Source organism: Spermophilus citellus, assembly GCF_964194105.1.
Source record: "Spermophilus citellus genome assembly, chromosome: 9".
Lineage (NCBI taxonomy): Eukaryota > Metazoa > Chordata > Mammalia > Rodentia > Sciuridae > Spermophilus > Spermophilus citellus.
In genome coordinates, this window is record NC_138191.1 from 95,892,164 (window position 1) to 95,910,318 (window position 18,155).

Sequence of the window (18,155 nt, forward strand, 5' to 3'; positions counted from 1 at the left end):
TTCTGCCTGTCCATAAGCCACATTGCCTTTGTTTGTTCCTTTCCCACTATCTGGCTTTGAGCCAGACCTTCCTGTCTTCCTTCACTACACTTCCTCTAAGAAACGTCTTCCATTTTCATGGATTTAAATGTCGTCTCTGTGTTGGTGGTTCTCCAACTTATATCTGTCAGGGCCAAACCTCCTCTCTGAGCACACCAGACTTGAGTCAACCATCTCCTCTTCTTGGTTGCCACACACAGAGATCTCAAATTTAGTGTGCCTAAGTGGAACTTCATTTTGTCTCTCCAACTTCTCTCAGTAAATAACATTGTCATCTACATCCATGTCCAAGCCAAAAACACAGGAGGTGACCATGATTCATCCCTTTTTTCTTACTCCCCATGTCTAAGTTCTTTATCTCTATTATAATTCCAGTGATTTCTCCCCCAACTTCTGCCAGGGTCCTGTTCCACACACCACCATATACTGTCTAGTCACAGCACTGTTCTTCCACCTGGTTTTGTCTGCTTCTTGTTCTTCCATTATGTTCTGAACAGAACTGTAAGAGTAATCTTCTTAAAATAAAACATTCTCTTCAGTCCCTCTCCTTATGATCACAGCTTGCAAGTTTCTGCATGATCTGGCCTTTGCTTTTGTCTACAGCTTTATCATTGCTGCTTCCCCTGGCTCATTGTGTCCCAGGTGGGAGAGTTTTCTCTTGGTTTTTCAAACACAGTAGTCTTTTCTTCCTTTCCACACCAAAATCTTTGCCATTTCAGACTCTCTGTCTGGACTGTTCTTTAAATGGCCACATCTATGTCATTCTTGAGGTTCCAACCTCGTAGAGGTCTTTTATAATCACTACCCTGAATAGAGTAGGCTAGTTTGGTTTTTTCAGTGGAGGACCTTTTGTTTTCCCTTTTATAGGACTTAACACAATCCCAATTATCTTCTATAAGTAGATTTTCTTATTTTATTGACCCTACTAGAATATGCACTCAATGCAAGCAGGTATCGCATCTCTGCTTAGTTACTTGGTTCTGTATTCAGCACCTAGAAATGTAAACAGGGAAAGGAAAGAAAAGGAGAAGAAAGCTTGCTTAAGGGTATTAATGATTCAGTTGGGACTAAAATTTTAATCTCTTGATTCCTGATTATTTATTCTTTGGGTAAATAATTAATTCTCAATTTCTAAATTATAACTTTCTTATTAGAGAATTTAAGTCATCATATTCTTTGGAGAGCTTAACCAGCTGATCTTGGGCATTCTGCTGTCATGTATAATGAATTAGAATAAATAAATAAATTTAAAAAAATCTGACCTTGGCTTCCCAAAACACATGAATGTATTTATGGATAAATGCTCCACATTGTGGCAATTCTATCAAATTCAGACTTAGACACTTTAAAAATTTTATATAGTAATTTCAAAAGAAACCAATGGACAAACTTTCAAAGTATTTTTCAGATTTTAATGATTTTTCCTCTGACTTCATTTAGAAAAGAAATACAAGGGTTAATGTGGAAGCTTTTATGTTAGCATTTCAATTTTTCTTTTCTTTTCTTATAGGAACCTCATGGATGGGTTGTGGATTTGGTAAATAAGGTATACAACTTTTATTAATATGATTGTGTTAGCTTTTGTTGCAGTACCCATGAAAAACAACAGAGAGAAATAGAGAAAAAGGAAGGGAAGGGTTGCAGATATGATATAGTCCATGCTCCCCTCCCAGGACCCTATTCCCTCTATAGGTTATTCAGTCATGAATTCATCAGTGGATTAGTCCATTGATGCGGTCAGAGCCCTCACAATCCAATAATTTCTCCAAAGCCCCACCCCTGAACATTGCTTCATTGGGGACCAGTGAAGAGATTTTGGACATTTCAGATCCAAACAAGAGCAGTGGTCATATATTTTATTTCCCATTTTCTAATGAAGTTTTCCAATTGCAATATTTTAAGCAAATGACAGCTACAAAGAATAATGTTTTCCCAAAGGGATATGTTTTGTAGTTTCTTCTTTTTGTATGTACAGTGTATACAAGGAACCTCAGCTTTTGGACTTAGCATGTCTTTGGCAGTATCTCTAGGAGAATTTGAGTTACTTTTGTCATAACTCTTAAGACCAGTAGTATAGAGCACAGCGAAAGTAAAATATTAGCCTTAGTTCCTACCTTAAATTATTAACATGTAATGTTTCAAAGTTAATTTGTGCCTGTTTTCTTGTCAGTTTGGAGAATTAGGTGGCTTTGCAGCAATCCAAGCCAAACTCCATTCAGAAGACATAGAACTTGGGGTGAGTTAAACTATGTGTGCGCTCAGTGTGCACCTTTACTTTATTTGGGTTGGTATACGACCACGGGCACCGTCTGTTAAAAGTTAATCCTGAGAGGAGCAAATTCCATGGTTCTGATAACCAAAGAAATATAGTCATAACCAAATTTACATGTAGGCTGTTTGTGTTTTTTACCTCACTATTTCCCCTTTGCCTATGGCATTTTTCTCTCAATTTGTGATTGCTATATGAAATTATCTTGCTGTTTAATAGGTGCTATATGTGGCAATATATATGTGCATAACAATTTTGTGACTGCTAAATGATCATATGAATCAGAATTTATTTCATAGGATTAGTACAAATAAAAATATTTTAGCAAGGTTGTTCAGGCTTTTTGGTGTTACAGAAACTTAACAGATAACAGTATACCATAACATAGGAACTTCACATGATCCCTCATGTGCAGTACCATTAGTTTTTCATGTCAACTTTATTTTCTTAAAGAATATCACTTTATAGTAAGGAGAATAATTTTTCACAGACTGCTGACCTCAATGCAGCTAAGAACCCTTTATTCTAGTTAATCATTCAGTTATTTGTCATGGATAAAACCCCGTGCTAGTTACCATAATTTGATCAATGTAGAAAATGATGTAGTAAAGTAATATACCTGAATGTTACATATTGTGCTTAGAGTAGCCGTTATTTCTGTGGAATCATGACTCATTGACTTCTCTGATCCTTCTTTGCATGAGGGTGTAACATTGGTCAGGAAAGAGACTTGACAGTGTGATAGTAGACTGACCCTTTCATGCCACCCATGTTTATCTTTAAAAATGAGGTATCTGCCAGATCATTAACTGTCCAGGGAGCCTCTTCTGCCTGTCCTGGGAGTTACTTAAGCTGTTGGACTCTCATTTTGATCCCCATTGAATATATCAAGTATATTGGAAAGGAGTTTATTGACATGGAAAATAATAGATAGTGATTTTAAAAACAAAGCAGAAAAATCTCTTTAGGGAACAGGCTTTTTATTTAGTTTGTTTCTCAAGAACTGGTCTTTTGGGACATTGGGAAATATAACAAATTAAGTTTATTTCTGAAAAATGTTTAAACAATTAGTAATTTTCTGTAGATTCAATTTATTTAAAAACACATCAAAACCAGAGCAGGTCCAAATTTCTACTGTACCTGAATGAAAATTTTTTAAGGGTGGATACTTAGGATTATGGCTTTATCCTTCATTGTTGTTGGTGTTGTGATAATTCCAAAAATTTCCCTTTAGGTCAGATGTTTTTCAGAACAGTTGTATTGTTGACTACAGTTGATGTAGAATTTTATTGTCTAGCTGGTATGGAAAAGATGGTAAAACTCAGGCACCAGACAAAGAGTTCCAAAGGTTGAAATTCTCATTTTAATAAACAAGTATAATTAAAATTCATGGTAAATATCAGATTTCTGACCAATTAAGAAGGTGGCTGTGTCCCAGAATAAATGTAGGCCATATTATAACAGTGAGTGCAAATCACATTTTTTTTAATTTGGCAAATATTGGGGGAAAAATTATCACTCAGAATCCCACCAGTTTAAAATGGGTGTACAAAGCAAGAAATTAAAGTTGCCTGTCCTTCCACACCATTGCCCCCCCACACACACACACACACCTATCCATCTTCTGGGTAATGATTACCCATTTAATATATAATCTTTCTGACCTTTTCTTAAATTATATAAATCTACATGTGTTGTTTCTTTCTCATTAAAATTAAATTGGGCCAGCTTGGTGCCACATGCATGTAATCCCAGTGATTCAGGAAGCTGAGGCAGAAGGATCAAAAGTTCGAGGCCAGCCTCAGCAATTTAGCAAAGTCCTCCAAAACTTAGCAAGACTCTGTCTCAAAATTCGAAAAACAAAAAGGACTAGGGATGGCTCAGTGATAAAGTTCCCATGGTTTCAATCCCCCCAAACAAAACAACAACAACAAGAAGTAAAATAATAAAAAACTAAATTGAAATCATGTTATACCTACTTGTATATTTTATTTCTCATTTAGCATTATATCATGGAGATGATTCTAGGTTAGTAACAACAGTGTAATGACTGTAGCATACTTCTGCAAAGAGTATATCATGATGCTATTACAAGTACACAAAATATTTCTTAAAAGTCGGTCTTCATGTACTTCTATTCATGTGCTACTATTTCTAAAGGATTTCCTAGTAACTGGGAAAGTTTCTTTCCATAAAAGCTTATACCAATGAGTCTGTACTCCAACAAATCCATTTCATGATATTCTTTTTTTTTAAAATATGTTTTTAAACGTTGATGGACTTTTATTTTGTTCATTTATTTATATGCAGTGCTGAGAATCTAACCCAGTGCTTCACACATGCTAGGCAAGTGCTGTACCACTGAGCCATAACCCCAGTTCCCTGTTTCATGAAATTCTTAATAGGGCTAAATATTTTCAATCTTTTAATTTTCTAATATAGTGGACAAAAAATAGTGTATTTTGTTTGCAGTACTCGATTTCCCATGAAATTGCTCATTTCATCATGTGATTACTGGCTGTTTGTATTTCTTCTGTAAATTGATCTTGTTATTTAGGTCTTTTTGAGGTGGTGTATATTATTATTTTTTAGGAATTCTTTTTTATATTAGGCCTATCAATGCTGTGTCCATTTGTGTGTTTGTAAAATATTTTTGCCCAGTACTTTGCATCTCTTCATTTTTATTGATGGTGTCTTTTGCTATACAGAAGTTATATATTTTGTATAATCTGATTTTCCCTTATGACTTAAAAGTTTTACTTAAACTTTTCCTGTACCTCAGGGCTTTTTTGTGGTACTGGGATTGAACCTAGTGGCTGTGGTATACCACCACTGAACTACATCTGCAACCCTTTCCAAATTTTAAAGTTGAGGCAGAGTCTCACTAAGTTGCCCAGGCTGGCCTCAGACTTGCAGTCCTTCTGTGGATTATAGGAATGTGCCACCATGCCTGGCAGAAGTATTTTTTTTTTCTTTTTATACACTTGTAGCTTTATTTTTTAAAAAAACTTTTTAACATTTAGAATTTATTTTTATATACTGTGTAAGGTAGAAAATTTATTCTTTCAAATAGATAACAAATTGTTTGAAGATTCTATACTGACTAATTGATTTCTCCTTAGCATTTTATTTTCGAGCATTATCATATATCAGAATCCCACACATATATGGATTTGTTCCTGGACATCTATCTGTTCTGGGCATTCATTCCTACTTTGAACGTTTTCTTGCTATTGCTCCACTGTTTTAATTTTTGGTAGGGCCACTTCTGCCTGATATAATTTTCTAAAATTTTGGTTGTTTTAATATTTTTACTCTTCTGCATAAGGTCAACATGTCTGGTTCTACAGAAAATTCCACTGATGCCGTGTTTGGAATTGCATTAAATATTTGGATCAGTTTGTCTCTATATTTATTTTTACAATAAACTTGACATTTTGATAGTACTGGTACTTCCCATTCAGAAACATGGCATCTCCTCATTTATTTGGGTCTTTTTTTATTATGTATTTTATAGTAAAGTTTATAATTTCCTTCAAAGAAGCCTTAAATTGTTTATGTTAAAGCCATATTTCACTTCTTCCCCCAACTATTGTCTCCACCTTCCAAAAAAAATCTTTTTAGTGTTCTACTGTATGAATTTTAGAATGATTTCATCCAGTCTTCCATGGAAGTTTTATGGACATATTCGGATTTAAATTACATTGAATTTCTCTAATAATTTAAATAGATATCTTCATTTTGCTGCTATTCATTTCGTTGTTTAGTTTACCCAATCATTCGTTCATAACTTGCTCAAATCACTGCTTACATTTTTCTTAGATATATGAAAAGGGATTTGCTTAATTTTGAAAGGAAAAAACCCTCTCACATTTCTTTCTAATCTTCACTGTTTTTTCTAGGCCGTCTCAGCACTGGTGCAACCCTTAGGAGTGTGTGCAGAGTACCTGAATCCCTCAGTGGTGCAGGTAGGATTAAGGCATTTTACATCACTACACAAGGTGATCCAAGACATGCAAACAGTCTTCACTTTCTTTTTATTAGGTTTTCAGAATTGGGCTTAATACAGAGTAACAACTTTTTTTGGGGGGCGGGGGCGTGGGGAGTACTGGGATTGAACTCAGGGACACTCAACCTCTGAGCTACATTCCCAGCCCTGTTTTGTTATTTTTTTTTTTTAGAGGCAGGGTTTTGCTGTGTTACTTAGCAGCTCATGTTGCTGAAGCTGGCTTTGAACTCTGGATCCTTCTGTGTCAGCCTCCCAAGCCGCTGGGATTACAGACATGCCCCACCATGTGCGGCCAACTTTTTTTTTTTTTTTTTTTTTAATAGCTGTGGTTCTAGTAAAAATTATGTCAGAAGATAATAAAAAATGTTCAATAATTCAAAGTATAGAAGACCTCTAACATTTGAGAATGTTATTTATTCATTAAAAGAATCATTTTATCGAATAATTTTTTCCCATTTTTTTATCTGTTCTCTTCATGGGAATGTTTTGGGGTTCAGTGCCATTACATTAGGTCAGTTTTGAACAGTCAGCAAGGCTTGCTTACTACAGTCACTCATTTATGAATAACAGCTTTATAGCACATCTCGTTTGACTTCCTACCTCTGAAGAATTGTAATGAATAGGTCATAGAATAGTCAAAACTGTGGGTGTTTAGTTTCCTAATGCCTAAAGGCATATTATACTTTCTTGTTACTTTCCATTTCAATTAATTAGTTTTATTATACAAAATGTCTCACTGATATACCTCTGCTTGTTGTTTTCTTTGTAAGTAAGTCTGTAAAATCTACAACTTGTATTTTGATTTTTTAAAAAAATCACTGTAAATAGTTTTGAAAACATCATGTCCTTTGGGAGTAATATTTTTATATGTGCTGTTTCTTTCTGACGTCAGATTTACTTAGGGCCATTTTAATCAGGGATATGTGATATTTTTGATGGGTGCTAGAAATTTCTACCATCTCTAAATGTGATGCTTTTATATGTCAAGATAATACTGTTAATTTTTTTTTTCTTGGTGTTGGGGCAGGGCTTCACACATGAATACTGTAAGATTTTAAGTGAAATAGGTTGGCTGTCTATGTATTTTCCTTATTTTTTATACTATTTAGAAACATTTAGTGTTCTTTCAGTTGAGGCACATGTATATGCCATTAGCTGGGTAGCTAAAACACTAAGACATAAGCAGGCAAAATTATTTGACTTCTTAATAATAAGTGTTAATAATTTAATGATTGACTTTTTAAAAATATTTTTTAGTTGTAGTTGACACAATACCTTTAAAGAATTGACTTTTTAATAATCAGGCTCAGGATTGGATTTGAAATGCATTTGACCATACATTGCTTCATGCAACTGAATTGAGTACTAATATTCTAGCTAAATAAATAAGCACTTTAGAAACTATAATACACATATTGAGTGTGTGTGAATGTGTGTGTAGATATATATGTTTATATTATAAAAGCATAATATACTTTTTAAAAAGTAAGAAATATATGAATTAGCAACTTAATTTTTATTTTCATCTTTATTTTAATTATACCTAATTATATAGAGCTAAATTCATTAAACCATAAATTCATATCAGAATGCAAATTAATAGTTGTCTCTATTACATGATAGTTATATAACTTTAAAAGACTTATTTAACATACGTCTCTTGTTCCCTCATCTGCAGAATGGTGATAATAGTAATACCTGTCTCACAGAGTTGCAGTGAGGAATACACAGGGTCTGGCATGACAAGACACTGATAAGACACTGACTCAGCTCTTAACCATAATAGCCCTCAGCCCACTACTGTACATAAGTGTAAATGAAGAAATTCTATCTGGATAATGGATGTCATTATAATCCAGTTCTAATATATTCTTGTCCCTAACAGCCAGATAATGACTTTGTTTTCCTCGTTAGCTATGTTTTAAAAATTATCTTAGAAGTGGTCATTTAGCTCTAGATAATATTATACCACTTCTCAAATACTATTTAGTTATCTGATCATGTTACCATTCTGGAACAGTGTGTCATATGAGTCTCATCTATAGGTCTCGTTCATATCAATAAGCAACAGTAGTTTTTATGACAACATTTTATGTGAACTGTATATTTTTAAAAGTATGAAATGTAAAATATTTACTTTATTACAAAAATAACACATACTTATGATTAACGTTCTTAAAGTTAGTTCATGCATCTTGAGTTCTTCAAATCACCCTTGTAAAATAGAATAATAGGAACTCTACCTCGAGTGTTAAGAAAGCCGGCTGGGGTTGTGGCTCAGTGGTGGAGCACTTGCCTCACACATATGAGGCACTGGGTTCAATCCTCAGCACCACATGCAAATAAATAAACAAAATCAAGATATGGTGTCCATTTATAACTAAAAGAAAATTTAAAAAAAAGAAAGAAAGCTGAGGCACAAAGTCAGCTATGTGTTTCCTTGGGGCAATATTAGTGGTAGCTAGAATTCACATTCTCCATTGTACCCTCTCTTTTGTGAATGGTGAATGAAAAATACCTTCTCTCCACTTTTGGACAGATTCAGGAGTTCTTATTAACTAGCATTTTATTTCTGCAGCCCATGCTAGATCCAGTCATCCTTACCACAATACAGGATGTACGGAGTGTTGAGGAGAAGGATCTCAAAGACAAGGTAAATCTCTCTTCAGCCAGGTAGGCCATAGTGCTGGTTAGTTCACAGAAACAGAGGTAGGATTTGGCAAGGTTCCTGTGCCATTTCTCTTTGGATTCTGGTCAGATACAGTTCACATCAAATTAATTTGTTTTCCGATTCAAAAATTGCTAATTTTGAAACACCAGAGGTTAGTGTTATCTCAGTCAATAGAATGAATATAGTATTCTCAATAAGTGATGTCATTCCAAATTTTACTAACATGATTTTGATGGCATTATTATTGGTGTAAAGTAAAAGGAGTTTTGGAACATTAAAAGCTTCTCTGGAGTTGTTCAAAGCAAATCTAGCATTTAACATGATTTGTCTGCTTTGAATTTCGCCTAAGAATATCCCCTTTCCTTTACTATTCACCAGTTGCTTAACTTTTGTTTAGAAGCAAAATCCAGTTAATTGGCTTTGTAGAATATCAGATATCTCCAAATCATTGTTACCCTGTACTCATGAGAAAGAGAGAAAGAGAGAAAGTGTGTGTGTGTGTGTGTGTGTGTGTGTGTGTGTGTGTTGTGAGAATTGGGATCAAACTGTTTTTACAATTCCTTTTTTATTTTTATTTTTTTGTTTCTATTCAATAAAAGAGATTGGTTAGCATCCCTGAGCTCCTATCTGCCATTAAATTACTTTGCATGCGCTTCCAACCGGATCTTGTGACAATTGTGGATGACCTTCGGCTTGACATCCTGCTTCGCATGCTGAAATCACCACATTTTAGTGCTAAAATGAATTCCCTCAAAGAAGTAAGTTTTGCTTTTATTCTTAAAAGTTTAAAACACAGACCCCTTAAGTTCTGCCCAACTTGTTATTATTAATATAAAATATGTTGGGTGAAGAGAGTAATTTCTCATATAAAGAAACCATGATTATGGTGTGTATTTATAATTGTTAATACAAATGAGAAGATGGCTTTTTTATTTTCATAATTTGTTCTGTGAACTATTTAATGTTTTTGTGACACCTCCTACGATGTAATGTCATAGATTATGTGGTTTGAGATTTACTTTTTACCCTAACAGACAGTTCCTTTTATTTTATTTCACTTATGGGTTTACTTAAACCAGATCTTCTAACTGATGTTAGAACAAAAGCAGAGTGACTACAACTGTGTTGGTGGAAATAATTTTCTGTAACTTCCTACGCAAACAGCATATTAGATCCATGCAAACAGCATATTAAATCCATTCAAACAGTACAATTGGTTTTAGTAGAGTTGATACAGTTCAGTCATAATCCAGTCTTTTGTTCACTTTTGGGTTTATTAGGATTCTTGGCTGCAAGTGGAAGAAACTCTAGTTGAACTATCTCAGGCCAAAAGAAGAATTTATTGGAAGGAAACTAGCTATTGCACTTGAATAAAGGATTGAATTTCCAAAACATGTGAATAACTAGAATTTGAGGCCTGGTACTGCCAGGACCCTGTCCAAGTCTTGTCTCTGCTTTTCTGAGCAATTGGCCTCATTGCCTCTGTATCTGCAGTGTGACATCTTGAGAACATGGCCATGGGAAAGAAGTGTGTGAGCTTCATAGCCTGCACTTCCCATCACCAGGGGGCTGACATATTCTTTCTGGTCACATGTGTGAAATTTAGAGGACATGCCCTGGTCAAAGTTTGGATTAGATTCTCATCTCTAATCCAGTAAGCAGTGGTCCAAGGGAGGGGTGCTGTAAGAATAACTTCTATGTTTTGTGTGTGTGTGTGTGTGTGTGTGTGTGTGTGTGTGTGTGTGTGTGTTTTAAAATTTTTTTTTTAGTTGTTGAGAGACCTTTATTTTATTTATTTATACATGGTGCTGATAATTGAACCTAGTGCGTCACACATGCCAGGCAAGTGTGCTACGATGAGCCATAGCCCCAGCCCCTCTATGTTCTTTTTAAAGAAACATCACAAATAGTGATCTGTAAACTTCCAGTAAATGGCTTTTGGTACTTTTTGGCTAATTACTGTAAGAATTCCAGAGGACTTTGATGATGTGTTGAGTCACAATAACCCTGTCTTTTTAGGTAACCAAACTGATAGAAGATAGCACTTTATCTAAGTCTGTGAAGAATGCTATAGATACAGACAGATTGCTAGACTGGCTGGTAGAAAACTCAGTTCTGTCAATTGCACTGGAAGGTAAGTTGCTTTCAAAAGATAAAATTACTTAACATAATTTAACATTATTTAAAAAGATACAAATTTTTGTTTATAATCTAGCAATTTACTATTAAATTAATTAATTTAACTGCTTTGAATTAATTAATTGCTTTGAATTAATAGAATCATATTTAAAGAGTCACTGCATCTCTCTTCCTCTCGTATTTTTTATTAGGCAACATAGACCAAGCACAGTACTGTGATCGTATAAAGGGAATTATTGAACTCTTGGGCAGTAAATTGTCTTTAGATGAGCTGACTAAAATTTGGAAGATACAGGTAGGTTGATCAGAATTATTTTTGCCTTTTCCTGACATATTTAATCTAAGGAGAGGGAGGAGGGTGGTAAATGTGCAGGGAAATGGGAGCTCTGTCTTATTTTAACCAGAGCAGCTGTACCTAATCTGTTTTATATTTAGGTTTTTATTAAGATTGTGTATGTAAAAGAATTCCACTTGTCACAAGAATATCAAACTACTGATCTAATCTTCTTATTTTTAAAATTAAAAAAGTAAAAACCTTCATGGAGATCTAGGAATGGGTGTAAGTCTTGTTTATCAGTCCCGTTTTCTTTTTATTACATTGTTTATTAGTGTTAATTAATAATCTTCCCAATTATCCTAATAAATAAGATAAGTATTACTGAGCTTTCAGATCTCACCTTATCTGGACTCTGAGCAGCTGTGACCAAGTCTAACATGCCCTTCATTTTCTTTTTTCTTCACTTTGGTCATGGTCCATACTATTAGTTTTCCTTTCTATTTTTCTGATGTTCCTTCTTAAATCTCCTTTATTCTCTTCTACTTTTCCTTTAAATGGTTTGGTTTATTTTCCCAAGCCTTAGTTCTTAGCCTTTTTTCAGTGTACAAGCTTTCATTAGTCAGTTTCATCAACTCCTATGGCTTTGACTTCAGTTGTATGCTGCTGACACTGTGAATCATATCACTAGTTCATTTTTCTTCTTGGAGTTCCACTATACATATCTAAATGTATAACAATTTCACCTTCAAGTTTGTATCTCATTGACATCTCAAATTCATCACGTCCAAACCTAGTTATTCTCCGGTCTCTTTCAGTAATAGTGTTATCCTCATCTAGTTGCTAAGCCAGAAAGAAATCTGGAGTTCAGCTTGATTGTGTCCACTTAGTCACTGTATCATCACAATCTAGGAAACAAAAACTATGCCAGGAAATTGAACTACAAGACTGTTTACAAAGGTGTTATTAAGGTGAAAAAGGTTTTAAGAAAAAAAGGAAGAAGACGTATTAAACTCAGAGAGAGGAAACTACTTGGAAGGTGTTTTCACTGCAAGTGCAAGAACTGTCGCAGGTGCTTCTTCCACTAGCACTTTTGGAATCTGTTGCTGTACTAGCTCACCCTGCTTTCACTTTCATCCTAAACCAGTGTTTCTAGTCTAGGAAGGAGAAACACTCCTTCCTCCTCCTGCCTCTCACCTCTCAGCACTGCCCCTCACTGGCAGAATATAATAGGAATATACTGGGAGAGGACTTTACGGAGTGTGATCCGCAGGCTGCCAGCACAGGATTAGGAAGCAAACTGTAGAAAGTTAGGCGTAGAAATAAAACACAGTCCTAGATCCCTTAGATTTTATTTCCCATGTCTTGTACTTGTTTGAATACCCTCATATGATTTTTGTGAATTTGAAGATGGGAGACCGTGATGCCTATGTTGTTTTTCCCTGCTACATTCAGTGAACAGCTATAGGTGTAGATATTAAGGAAATTAAAGAATTAAATCTACAAATATCTCCTGCCTTTCAAGTTCCTCACCTGGTGAACACTGAGGCACAACAGGCTGTGATTGAGATTATAAAGTGAGTGTCAACCATAGGTCAACGGTAGGCTCCTGCAGCTCTGATGCAGACTACTGCCCACGGGATAAATATTAAGTGAAGTCAGAAAATTGTTATGAGCACAGTGAAAAACAAAGCAGTTTATACTCTCAATTGAGGCCCTTGAGATCATTTATAAAATGCTAAGAGTGAGGACATTTATCTTGTAATTTTCATCAGTTTCAGTTTCTTACCTAGTAGAAAATATTTAATTTCCTCTTAAAAATGAGTATCAGATGGAGAACTTGATTCTCATTTTTTTTTCACATTGTCTTTTTAAAGACTTAATGCTGCTGAGTATTTAAATAAGGTCAGATGATAACCATTAATAATAGTTTTTTATGGCTGGGGATGTGGCTCAAGCGGTAGCGCACTCGCCTGGCATGTGCAGGACGCTGGGTTCGATCCTCAACACTACATAAAAAAAATAAAATAAAGATATATAAAATTTAAAAAAATTCTTTAAAAAAATAGTTTTGCCAATATTACTGTGAAAGTGAATGCTGATTAGACTAGAGTCCATTGATCTTTGTTATATTTTTGCTTTAGCTTGTGTCAATTGCCAGGAAAAAGACAGATGTTTCTAAGTTCTAGGTCTTAAGTATTTCTGATATGTCTGTCTCATCTGTTTTCTAGTCTGGACAATCATCTACCGTGATCGAGAACATTCACACTATTATTGCTGCTGCAGCTGTGAAATTTAATTCAGATCAGCTTAATCATTTGTTTGTTCTCATTCAGAAGGTATGTGTTCAGTTGAATTTCCTTACTGTTAAGTTTTCCTAAAGTTTTTAAGCTCTTTTGAGGTTCCCACCAAAATAGCAGTGTTTAAATATCCTTTTGTTTATAATTTTTTTTTTTTTGCTTAAAAAGTTTAAAGTTTTTTCTAATTTCTCCAATATGATTGTGAAATAGTTCCTATGTCTTGTCTTTTCTGTTGCACAGAGCTGGGAGACTGAGAGTGATAGAGTAAGACAGAAACTGTTGAGCCTGATTGGACGAATAGGTCGGGAAGCTCGCTTTGAGACCACTTCTGGAAAGGCAGGAGAATCAAATGGATTTTTCTAGCTACAAATGCTTAAAGCAGTTTTACTTTCATATCCTCGGGCTCATCATAGTGGTATTATCACAGGTGTTAGACGTCCTCTGGGAACTGGCTCATCTTCCAACCCTGCCCAGTAGCCTCATTCAGCAAGCCTTGGAGGAGCACCTGACAATCCTTAGTGATGCATATGCTGTGAAGGAAGCAGTCAAGAGGAGCTACATCATTAAGTGCATAGAAGATATTAAAAGGGTTGGTTTTTATCTTTGGTCAAATTTTTGTTGTAAGAACAACAGTGTTAGACCAGGCGTGGTGGTACACACTTGTAATCCCAGCGGCTCGGGAGGCTGAGGCAGGAGGATCTCGAGTTCAAAGCTAGCCTCAGCAACAGCAAGGTGCTAAGCAACTCAGTGAGACCCTATCTCTAAATAAAATACAAAATAGGGCTGGGGATATGGCTCAGTGCTTGAGTGCCCTTGAGTTCAATCAAGAAGTAAACCTCTCCTCAACCCCACCCTCTCAAAAAAAGAACAACAGTATTGTCTGAGTAATAAGAGCCAAGCAGTCCTATTAAGTTAAGTAAATGAAATGTCCTATCTGGAAGCTCTTACCTTAGAATCCAAGATTGGGAAATTATAGGTGTTACTTTTACCACATCACTTATATTTCTCTTAAAATGAATTTTCAGCCTGGAGAATGGTCAGGTTTGGAAAAAAACAAGAAGGATGGATTCAAGGTAAGAATTTGCAGATGGAACCAATTGAAAGGTATACTAATCCAATAATCATTTAATAAATTGCATCACAATTTTTATAATGTGTTTTAGTCTTTCTCAGTAATGTTTACATACAGACTTGATATTTATGACCTTTATTATTTTAAAGCATTATTATTATTTAAAGCTCAGTAGTTATTGAATCTTAAAGGGAAAAACATTAAAGATTATATTGAAATTACATAGTTTTATATAGTGTTTTTAAAAATCATGACTTTCAACTTAGTTTTTTCCTCTTAAATTAGACTTAAACATGCACAATTTTAATATGTACAGTTGATTCTAAGTAAGTATCATGCCCATTTTTCTTCCATAAGGGAAAAATGGAGAAACATTCATAGATAAGAGAAAAAGAAGGGAAGACGGAGGTTCATTCAGTGCTGGCACATGGTAGTTTTCAGGTGTTTGATTCAGATGTGTCCCTAAAATAATTTCTTACACAGATAGTCATTGAATGAGTGCCTGGTACTGTTGTTTGATTTTAGAAGGTAGAATTAGATGGTGACTACAAGAGGGACTGGGGCCAGAGAAGCCTTACCCTTCCGGACTCTGGCCTTCTGGCCTCTAGATTGCTGTGAATGTATGAAAAGTGGTTGGAAATGATGGTTAGTGGATAGAATAGTGATGATCGTAGCTCTCTTCCAGCTCTAGTCCTTAACTCCAGTCTCTCCTGTAAGAGGAGTAATCACAGTAGCCAGCTCGGTACAATGTGCTTTCTTGGTTGTCGCAGCCCTGATCAGAGCAGTATTGTCTTCCTTCTTAGATCCTCAGATTGCCCAGACCACACTGTGTATGGGTTGGCAGGAAGGGGGAGATTTCATTTTCTTGGTTTCATTTTATTAAAATTTTTTTGTAAAATACCTAGTGGCTCAGTATTTCAAACATATTCTTGATTTTCAAAGATATTTCTTTTAAAAATCTGGAATTTTGCTACCTAATTTTCATTGGTATAGTCAGAGATTCTTAGGTCTTGCTAACAAGCTTTGGTGACTTAATGGGGTTTTTTTCACATAAGTACTTGGCCATAAATTTTCATCTTGAGCATATTGTCAACTCATGTTTTGTGTTTTGACAATGAAATTTGATCATGTGAATTTTCTGCATATAATCTAGTTTTAGAGCTTTTTAAAAACATTCACAAACTGGAGCTAGTAATGCTGGGGCCATAAGGAATTATTCCTTGAACTCAACAACATTGCTGTCTTTCTACTCAGATACAATTTAAATGTTTCTGATTTTCTAAGCTCAGTAATGCGAATGATTTAGTAACCTCTCTCCTTAAGATTGAAGAGTTTTCATCTAGTCATTTAAGAAGTTTCGATCCTTCAGTAGTTTTAGTAAAGAGAAAAAGGGTCTCTGTAGAAAGATTATCTTTTCCTCTCAGCAGTAGACTCATTTCTTTATAGCTGTGAAGGTTACAGCTGAAGGAACTTTCCCCTCCTTCCAGGGAAATGACTTGAAACCAGAAAAACCTTCCAGATAGCATTCCTCCCTTGCCATGGCTAAGCATTGCCAGCTCTTCCAGTCGTTGCATCGTTGCATCTTTATTGCTTCTCTTTGCAGTCACTTCATTCATATCTGTGGTTTATAACAAAACTCAGAAAGAAACAAAATTTTTTTGGATTTATTTTGAGAGATTGGAAAGGAATATTCTTCCTTTTTTATTTCCCCGCTGGTCCCAGCAAATAAATTATTCCCTTCCAGATAACAGCTTGCATTTTTATATAGCACTTGTCAGTTTAGTAAGTGCTTTCACAGATACTTTCTGAAAGTACACATTGCTGAAGGGGGACAGTGGGAAGATCAAAGCCCCCTGGATATGGCTCCAGGCAGGGGGGTGAATTATTTACTGCCACTAAAGGTGTTTTTCTATGCTATGCCCTTTCCTGCCAGGCAGCAAGGTGGGCTGACTGGGGATTATGTCTCCCTGCCAGGCTACACAGAAACTAAGCAAAGGGTAAGACAAGATCACCCACTTCTTACTCCCCTCTCACCCTCAGCTACCTCTATTCCCCCAACTGATTCCCCTTCCCTCTGCTTTTGACACTCTTAAAATTCCCAAGTTCCACTGTTGTGTTCAGAAATTCTGACCTTTATTTCTTAACTTTGTTTCTATAGATTCTGCCAGGGTACCCTTGGCTCCCTTGGTCCTCTTTTCTTTCCTTTGCTTCTTTTATACCTTCCACTGTTCATCCCAACCCTTTCCTGCTTATTTCACTTCTTTTTTCCTTCAATTAAATTTTTTTTTAAATGTACTCATAAAAAAATACTAAACAAAAAATTATTTTTACTCAATTAGTTGTGTTGGATAGTCTTTAAGATATTATCTTTAGCTATGCCCTTTATGCTATGCCCTTTCTTGCCAGGCAGACTTTCAGTAAATATCAGTTCCCTTCCTCCTACTACTTCCCCTTCATGCTATCAGGAGACTCAAAGCCTCACTTATACAGGTTGAATATCCCTTATCTGAAATCCTGGGACCAGAGTATTTCAGATTTCAGAGGTTTTGGATGTTAGAATGTTTGAATAGACTTTACTGGTTGAGCATCCCTAATCCAAAATTCTGAAATCTGAAATGTTCTATAATAGGAAACTTTTGAGAACAATGTTGGCACTCAAAAATTTTTAACTTTGGTGGCCAGATTTTTAAATTAGGGTCGCTCAACCTGTACATAATTGAGTTCCCTCTGCTTGCCAAAGCACACAACAGAAAATAAAAGTAGTAAGGTGTCCTCAGTATAAAGAGTCTCACAGTGATATGGTTAGTAGAGGAGGAAGTACGTTTAAAAAGTTTTCTCCCATGCAAAATTTTTTGCTTTGGTTCTAGATAAAAGGTTTTCTGGAAAAACAAGATGGGCAAGGAAGTGGGGGATGTTTAGTTTAGAAGAGAGAACTCAAAAAATATGAAAACTTTCATAAGAGTATCATTACAGAGAAGCTTGAATTGTTTTACTTTTTATGGCTCCTAAGGAGTTATATGGAGACACGTGTTAGTGTGGTAGATCAGAGAACTTTCTTGTGAGAAGAGTCTGAAAACAGAATGCACTGCCCTCTGAGGTAGTGATTCTTATCACTGGAAATACTGAGACTAGTAATTCATTTAATAAATGAATAAAGAAAATTTAGATATAGATTTGCAGGCCATGCCTGTTGACCTCTAAGGCTTCATGTGACATTAAGAATCTAATCAGGACATCCCATTAACTTTTCCTTATGAAGCCTCAACTTCAGAACATTATCAGCTATATTCATTTTATTTGTTTATCAGTCTTAGCAACTGGAGAAGGGTAATTTAAATTTTTCCTGCAACTTGGCAATATAACGTTATAATGGAATGGAATC

At 35.3% G+C, this 18,155-nt stretch overlaps 1 protein-coding gene across 2 annotated transcripts in view; it reads left to right on the forward strand.

Moving 5' to 3' along the window:
- USP24 (ubiquitin specific peptidase 24) overlaps positions 1-18,155 on the forward strand; it is a 140,929-nt gene that overhangs the window by 42,214 nt on the left and 80,560 nt on the right. For both annotated transcript variants that reach the window (XM_081305687.1, XM_081305688.1), the window contains exons 6-16: positions 1,550-1,585; positions 2,210-2,275; positions 6,211-6,276; positions 8,896-8,970; positions 9,588-9,746; positions 11,008-11,122; positions 11,319-11,422; positions 13,633-13,740; positions 13,942-14,037; positions 14,129-14,290; positions 14,727-14,774. In XM_081305687.1, the coding sequence (XP_081161813.1) occupies positions 1,550-1,585; positions 2,210-2,275; positions 6,211-6,276; positions 8,896-8,970; positions 9,588-9,746; positions 11,008-11,122; positions 11,319-11,422; positions 13,633-13,740; positions 13,942-14,037; positions 14,129-14,290; positions 14,727-14,774 (1,035 nt within the window). The remainder of the gene's footprint in view (positions 1-1,549; positions 1,586-2,209; positions 2,276-6,210; positions 6,277-8,895; positions 8,971-9,587; positions 9,747-11,007; positions 11,123-11,318; positions 11,423-13,632; positions 13,741-13,941; positions 14,038-14,128; positions 14,291-14,726; positions 14,775-18,155) is intronic.